Source organism: Strix uralensis, chromosome 7 (assembly GCF_047716275.1).
Source record: "Strix uralensis isolate ZFMK-TIS-50842 chromosome 7, bStrUra1, whole genome shotgun sequence".
NCBI classification, from domain to species: Eukaryota; Metazoa; Chordata; class Aves; order Strigiformes; family Strigidae; genus Strix; species Strix uralensis.
This window is the reverse complement of record NC_133978.1, coordinates 30,642,707-30,649,417: the sequence shown is the minus strand read 5'-3', so window position 1 is coordinate 30,649,417 and position 6,711 is coordinate 30,642,707. Positions and strand designations below refer to the sequence as shown.

The 6,711-nt window shown below is 49.9% G+C and overlaps 1 protein-coding gene across 1 annotated transcript in view; it reads left to right on the top strand.

Moving 5' to 3' along the window:
- The first annotated feature begins 1,481 nt into the window (after positions 1-1,481).
- The window catches only part of LOC141946071 (VPS10 domain-containing receptor SorCS1-like), a 296,692-nt gene continuing 291,462 nt past the window's right edge, over positions 1,482-6,711 (top strand). The window contains exon 1 of the mRNA XM_074875239.1: positions 1,482-3,024. Within this exon, the coding sequence (XP_074731340.1) occupies positions 2,377-3,024 (648 nt within the window). The 5' untranslated portion in view covers positions 1,482-2,376. The remainder of the gene's footprint in view (positions 3,025-6,711) is intronic.

The following is a 6,711-nucleotide window of genomic DNA, read 5'->3' as shown; positions in this document are numbered from 1 at the left end:
TATAAGGTGTGCTCCACCAGACACATCCATACCACTCACTGGTCACAACCCAGAGATAATCATCTGCCTAAATGAGATGGCTAAATTGTTTCTCTCATTAGCCTTAGCCACTCACTGGCATCCAAATCTCTATTACAATCCCAGGAGAAATACCCTCTGACCTCTTATTAATTTTCTTCTTCGAAGTTATTTCTCTGTCTCACCCACTCATCTCTTTGAATTTCATCCCTTTAGATTACAGCCTCTTTAAGAGACTTGTCCTAGGAAGGTGTCACTCTTTAGTGCATCCCTTGGGATAGAGCCATTTGGTCAACCTATTTTATAGAAGACAAAAGACTGGGTTGATGAAAAGGTGTCTTCATCTCCAATCCTTGCTGTTTTGCTGATGGCACTGTGACTCAGTTTCTCCCTTTTTATACAAGAGCAAAATTCGCTGGCCTTTGTGAAGAGCTTTGGGCTTAGTAAATGAAAGGAGTTGTTTAAGTGCAAAGTGTTAATTATTATTACTGACAAGCTGTAACTAATGGTAACCATTTAGCTGGGAGATATGGAAACAGGTATGCAGTTAATTGGTTTACAGTAGATTTAGCTGAGGTCTGGTGGTTACATTGCAGACAATCCATCATTGTTGTAAGCAGCATGAAGTTATGCCCAGCCTCAATTACTGTGAGTCTCCCTTCGCCTGTGGTCTTGTGCTAATATCCCGAGACGTGTCACCAGTGAGCATTTTAGTAAAATTTCTAGAGGAGTGTGGAACAAATCTGTAAATCTTTTTCTGAAATTCCCTGCCAAAAACCACAATAAAGTCTTACATGTCAGGAAGGAAATGTTAAAAACATTAATTAAAAAATAAACTCTCCTGGAAATCAAATGGGAATGAATGAGAGCAGGCAGATGGGGATGGAATAAAATTCCAGTGGAAGAGCCTTTAATTCCCTCCAGTCTTAAAGTGCGTGGGCATTTGGAAGTGCACGTTAAAGCTGGGGTCTCTGACCTGCTGTGTGGGCAGTCACCAACGGCGCTGCCAGCAGCAAGGGACCAGCAGCTCCCACGGCCAACAGACACCAACCTCTGCAATCGGGGATTGGTGATCTCCTCTGGCCACCACTAGTGACTGCTCCCTGGGGAAGAGACCTAGTGAGAGGGGTGCACAGTTCCTAGGGGAGAAATTGCTGGTCCTGAAAACGTGAGAGACAGCTAGAGCAGAAAGGGGTTTTTTTTTCTGCTGATAAACCAGCGGTGGGGAATCTCTCCCCCCCCACCCCCTCCTGCTACCAACTGCTGTCATTTCATTTCCAAAAGCTTGTCCCTGTCTCCATCAGCATTTGTGTGAGTACATCTCTGCCATGCCCGAGTGATTTATCTAAACATCGGCAGCTACTGTAAATGATGGTACAGCGAAGGAAAGGCGGAGGAGGGAACAGAGGGGTAGAAATGTGGCTTTCCCTCTGTGAAATCAAGCACAGGTGCCTATTCCCAGCAACTCCAGTGCGTTTGCATCAGTCACAGGCAGAGAGAAAGAGACATTTCAGAGCCTGCTCAGACATTTAAGGCCACTTAATTAGTCGAATTTATATATTTCCTGTGGAAAGTCTGTACACACATGTATGTACGTTTATATGTACGTACTGCTCCTTTGCTTTGCACGTTTGCTTCCAGTCCACGTGCGGTGGTTTTAGTATGTTGGGATGAAGATTTTAGGGATTTCAGCTGATGGGAAGCGCAGGGGCGGAAGGGATCGGATAATTTGAGTTTAAAAGTTGCGGTAAGTCCTTCTTGGAGTGCGTGTGCGGTGGGGGTTGTGTGCAAGAGAGGGGGAGTGAGTAACCAATCGCTCCCGAAACACACGCGGGGCGTCCTGGCGGGGCGGCTGCGGGAGGGGTGTGATGCAGCAGCGGCGAAGGGAGGGCGAGCAGAGAGAGAGCGAGCGGGAGAGGAGCGAGCTGCGACTTCCACAGAGGCAGCCGGGAGAAATCACCAGCCAGGATTTGCTCCTCTCTCTCTGATTTCAATTCAGCTCCTCCCCCGTGTGGTTGTGGCTTTGCCTTCCATCAAAAGCCTGATCAGCAACGCCAGTCTTGGGGGGGGGGGGCGGGGGGGCGGAAAAAAAAAAAAAAAAGAGAAAAAAAAAAAGGAGGAAAAAAAAGACAAAAAAAGGAAAAAGTGCAAAAGAAGGAAAAGAAAACAAGGGGGGAAAAAGAGGGGGAAAGAAAGCAATCTCCCCTACCCCCCGGCTGCACCTAATACAACAGAGTCTGAAACTTTATGGAGTTCTCGCTGTGTTGACCCCGCGGCGGGTAAATCGGCAGCACCCTGCTCGCTCGCTCCTGCTCTTTTCTGCTCCTTCTCCTTCGCTCTCATCAGCGGTCAGCAGCGATGGAAAAAGTTGCTGGCTGGTACCCAGCCTGGCACGTTGCTCTCCTGTACTGGACATGGCTTTTCCTCTTCACTTTTGGCTTTACCGGTGCAGAAATAACTTGCAGATCCTGCCATTCCCAGGTGAAGCCGCAGCAGCAACATCCGCAGCAGGGATTATTAATGCATTTGAAGACCGACAGAGGAGAAAAGGAGCAGAGGAGGTTCCCCAGGGAGAAGGGAGGTGAGAGCGGGCAAGGGGCCGGGATGGAGCCGGAGGATGCCGGGCTGCAAGCGACCCTCGCCCCTGCTCCGGCGGGGACGAAATTCGGCGGCTGGGAGACCCGGCGATTGACGAGGGAGCCCGAAAAAGTGCCCGGGGAGAGCCGGCCCCGAGAGGCGACGGCGGCGGCTCCTGCCGAGGACCAACCTCTCCGGGGCCAGGGACCCCCCCCGGCGGGCGGCCGGCCGGGCTCGGGCCGGCGGCGGCGGGGCCGCAGCCCGCGGGGCGCCGCGGGGCCGGGCGGTGCCGCGGGGCGGGAGCCGGGGGACGGCGGCGCCGCCCGCTTCGGGCTGGAGGAGCTGCGGCTGGGCAGCACCACCTTCGCCCTCGCCGGCGACTCGGCGCACAACCAAGCCATGGTGCACTGGTCCGGGCACAACAGCAGCGTGAGTACCGCCGCCGCGGGGGCCCGGCCGGGTGCGGGCGGCGGGTTTGCTTTTGCCCTTGTTTTCCTTTTCTTTTTTTTTTTTTTTTTTTTTCCCTCCTCTCTCTCTCTTTTTTTTTTTTTTTTTTTTTTTTTTTTAAGGGGGTGGGGATGCTGGTTTTTAATTCTTCGAGGGGGGTTTTGCGCCTTCGGGCGCCGAGGATTGCCTTCGCTTAGCAGTGTGCAGTGGGGCAGAAGTGCTTCAAAAGGGCCATTCTTCTGGAGCAAAAAAACTTTCCGCTGCCCGCCCGCTGCGCACAGCCCCCTCCAGCCCCCTTCTCCCTCACCCTGGAGGCAGAGAGAGATAACCCAAAGCACAGCCCCCTTCTCCCTCACCCTGGAGGCACTGAGGGATAAATCACTGCCACTGTCCGCGGCGGGGAGGGGAAAGGTCGGTCTGGGAGGGGATCAGTCCTTGCACACTGCCTTCCCCCCAGGGTAACCCCCACAGGGAGCATTGGACTCTCAGGCTGCAATCAAGGTCTGGGAAAGCCCCTCTGGTGCTTGCGCCTCCTCCTCCACCCAGCCTGGGGGACGGCATCAGCCCACGGGCTCATCCCCAGGCCCTGCTGATGGGGAGATGCTGGAGGGATTCAGGACTTCATCTCCAAGGTGCCTCAGTGCAGAGGATGAAGCTGCGTTTTGCCTTTTGCCACCAAGATGTTAAAATGAGGCAGTTCTTGTCTCTTCCCCATAACCTGGACCTTTCTCGTGCATCGCAGCAGAACAGCTCTGACATGAGCCAAGCAGAACAAAACCAGCTAGAGAAGTAGGTGACTGGTTTCCAGGCTGGAGCAATAGTCATGGCATTAAAGTTACCAAGTTAACTTGAGCCCTGTATCCCTCCAGCCTCTGCTGCAGAGGTAACCTGGAGGCAGAGGGCTGAGGCCTGGGGAAGGCAGAGTGAGTTGCCTGGCGTGCTTTCTGCCTGCCATTAACTCTGCTTGTGGACTAGCAGAAGTGGAGGATCTGTCTGTCTGAATGCTCCAACTTCTGTCACTTTGCCTCTTAGAGACAGCAAGCAGAATGCTAATAAGAGAGAAAGAGATGCTGGCACTACATGGTCATTGCCCATATAACTTCCCAGGAGAAAGGGGGGCTCTGGTTCTTCTCCTCTAAGGTGTCTGTAGCTGTAATGCCAGAAGGTTTCTGGCTGCTTGGCAGAAATCCTTGGCCTCCCTTTCAGCTTTTAGTACTAGGAGCGTTTTGAAAGAACGGTTTAATCATTATGAATTCCTTTTGGTACAGATTGTATTGAGGTATGTTGCAGCCATGCGATTTAGTATTACAGTGAATGTCATAAGCACCTCACTGTGGGGTTCAGCCCTAGTTAATTGGGACATGGTTTTATGGTCTCATCAGGAGCCTTTTAATCAATTAATTGACAGAGGAATACTTGTCATCTCTGTTTTGAAGGACTTTCCCCTTTCTTCAAAACTCAGCTAGCCTGCCTCTTATGTAGTTGTGCAAACAGAAGCTGCCTTGTAGGAATGCAGGTCTGTTCATACAAATTGAATTGAGTTGACACTGGTTTAAAGTGATGCAATTTGCTAAAGAAAAACTTCTGGTATAAAAAGTCATCCATCAGGTATCAGTTTTCCTGGTCTGTTACTGCAATTATGTTTCATCTCTATATTTATCAAGATATATTTATTATTATATATGTGTTTTCTTATACATGTGCTTAGGTATACATATACATGTATATATGTTTCTGCCCACTGTGGTAGTGTGGGCTATTAATGCCAGGGACTGATATACTTTCTGAGTGTCTTGGTGTACAAATGTTTTCAGGGAGCTGTGGGGAAATGTTTTGCCACTCTCCTTCCCAAAGAGCTGTGGGTTGCATTGCGTACAAGGAGATTATGCTCCCACCTTGCTGCTGGGGGCTCTGTCAGTGCTGTGCTATCTTGTGCTGTGATTGCATCCCCCTCACAACACTTAAATGAGGCTGGACCCCAGCAGGACTTGGATGCATGACAGACTTGTCCAGGCTGAGCTGAAGCAATGGTGTGTGTATTCAGTAGGTAGCCCAAAGTGGCACTGACCCAATGCCTCTACGTGGTTTGGGCACTCATCTGTAAAGGAACTGGAAGTGGGAGGGGGTTGGGGTGAATGCTTCCTTCAGGGTACAATGTACATAGTTCAGCCTGCATGGGGGTCGCAGAGGACCCCATGCTGCTGCTTGTGAGGGATGCTGTGTAACCCTGGTGCCCTGGCAGCACTCCAGCAGCGGTAGCTGCCGGCTTCCTACCTGCGCTTCCCTGCTGTGACAGGGGGATACAACTCACCTCTTCACATTTTCATTCTTATGTGCTCTGTAAGTGCTGCTGTCAAACAGCTTTTGCCTTTCACCCAGGCACAGGGGCACTATAAAGATGATCATAGCTGGCAGCATCTGTGTGAGTACAGGAACAATCCAAACCAAAGCTCAAAATATTTGAGATGCCTTTAGATGGAAAAGCTGGAAAATTAAAGCACTGTCACCACCAAGTTCTTCTATTGCAATGTACCTGATTCTGCCAGCCTTAGTGTGGTTCCCTGTATCCTTATTTTGGCAGTGGTTTGGATATAATTACAATGCTTCTGATGGAGGAGAAGGGACCCCTGAAAGGACTCCTGATTTTTGTAAGGGATTGTTCTCGGTGTTTGCAGCTCCTTTCAGGCTTGGCCATGAGTTCATGTTGAGTGTGTGTACCAGCTAAGTGATGGCATTCTGCTCTGAGGTTGAACTCACTGTATGCTTGGCCACAGGTACAATAAGAATAATAAATATTAGTCCAAGTCATGCAGGTATAACTCCACTGACATAAATTGTGTTACATCAGGGATTACTTTGACCCATCAGTGACTTTAGTTATCCCCTGGGCAGTTTACCCTCCAGCACAATATCTGTATCCAGACATTTGGAGTGTGCCCAACTCACATCTGTAGGGACACGCTTCACGTGCACTAATCCCTCCCGTCTACCTTGGCTTTTTCACCAGTGGAGTCAGCAGGAGCTTCCCAGAGGAGAGTATAGGTGTAGGGAGCCTGGATTGTCAGATGACTGATGAGGATGAAACTGGGTGTGTATCCAGTGTTGTGTTAAAATACAGGTGGGCCTCAGTCTTTCTCTGATGCCAGTGGAGGTGAGCAAGGCCGCACAAGACACTGTCATCTCCACAACCCTGAGCTCTTCCAGTCTGCAAAACAGAGAAGAGTGGCTGCAGCCAAATTGGGTGCTGGAAATGGTCTTTGGCTTGTACTGTGTCCCAGACTGTCTGGGAATGTTCCAGCAAGGTGTTAACTGGCCCATGCCAGCACCCTGCCTGGAACCATTTTAACAATATAGTTATAGACTATTGAGTCTGTGAATGGGTCTTATTATTCCTTAATTTACCTGCATTGATACATTCTGAGGGTCTTTCCACTGGCCTCTGTAGAAACTGGAGTAAAAGATCCTATGAGATAAGATCTTTCTCAAATCTCTGCTACAAGACACACAAGTGAGATCTCCTGCCTTTCTGCACCACTGAGAAATTTCATCATCAGTGTGGAAGTTGACAGGTTTCCTAGCTCGCAGAGATATCATACGTGCTTCCTGATGTGTTGTATCCAAACACTGTAGATTTGGAGTCCCCATAGCTCCCTTAATGCTATACTATAG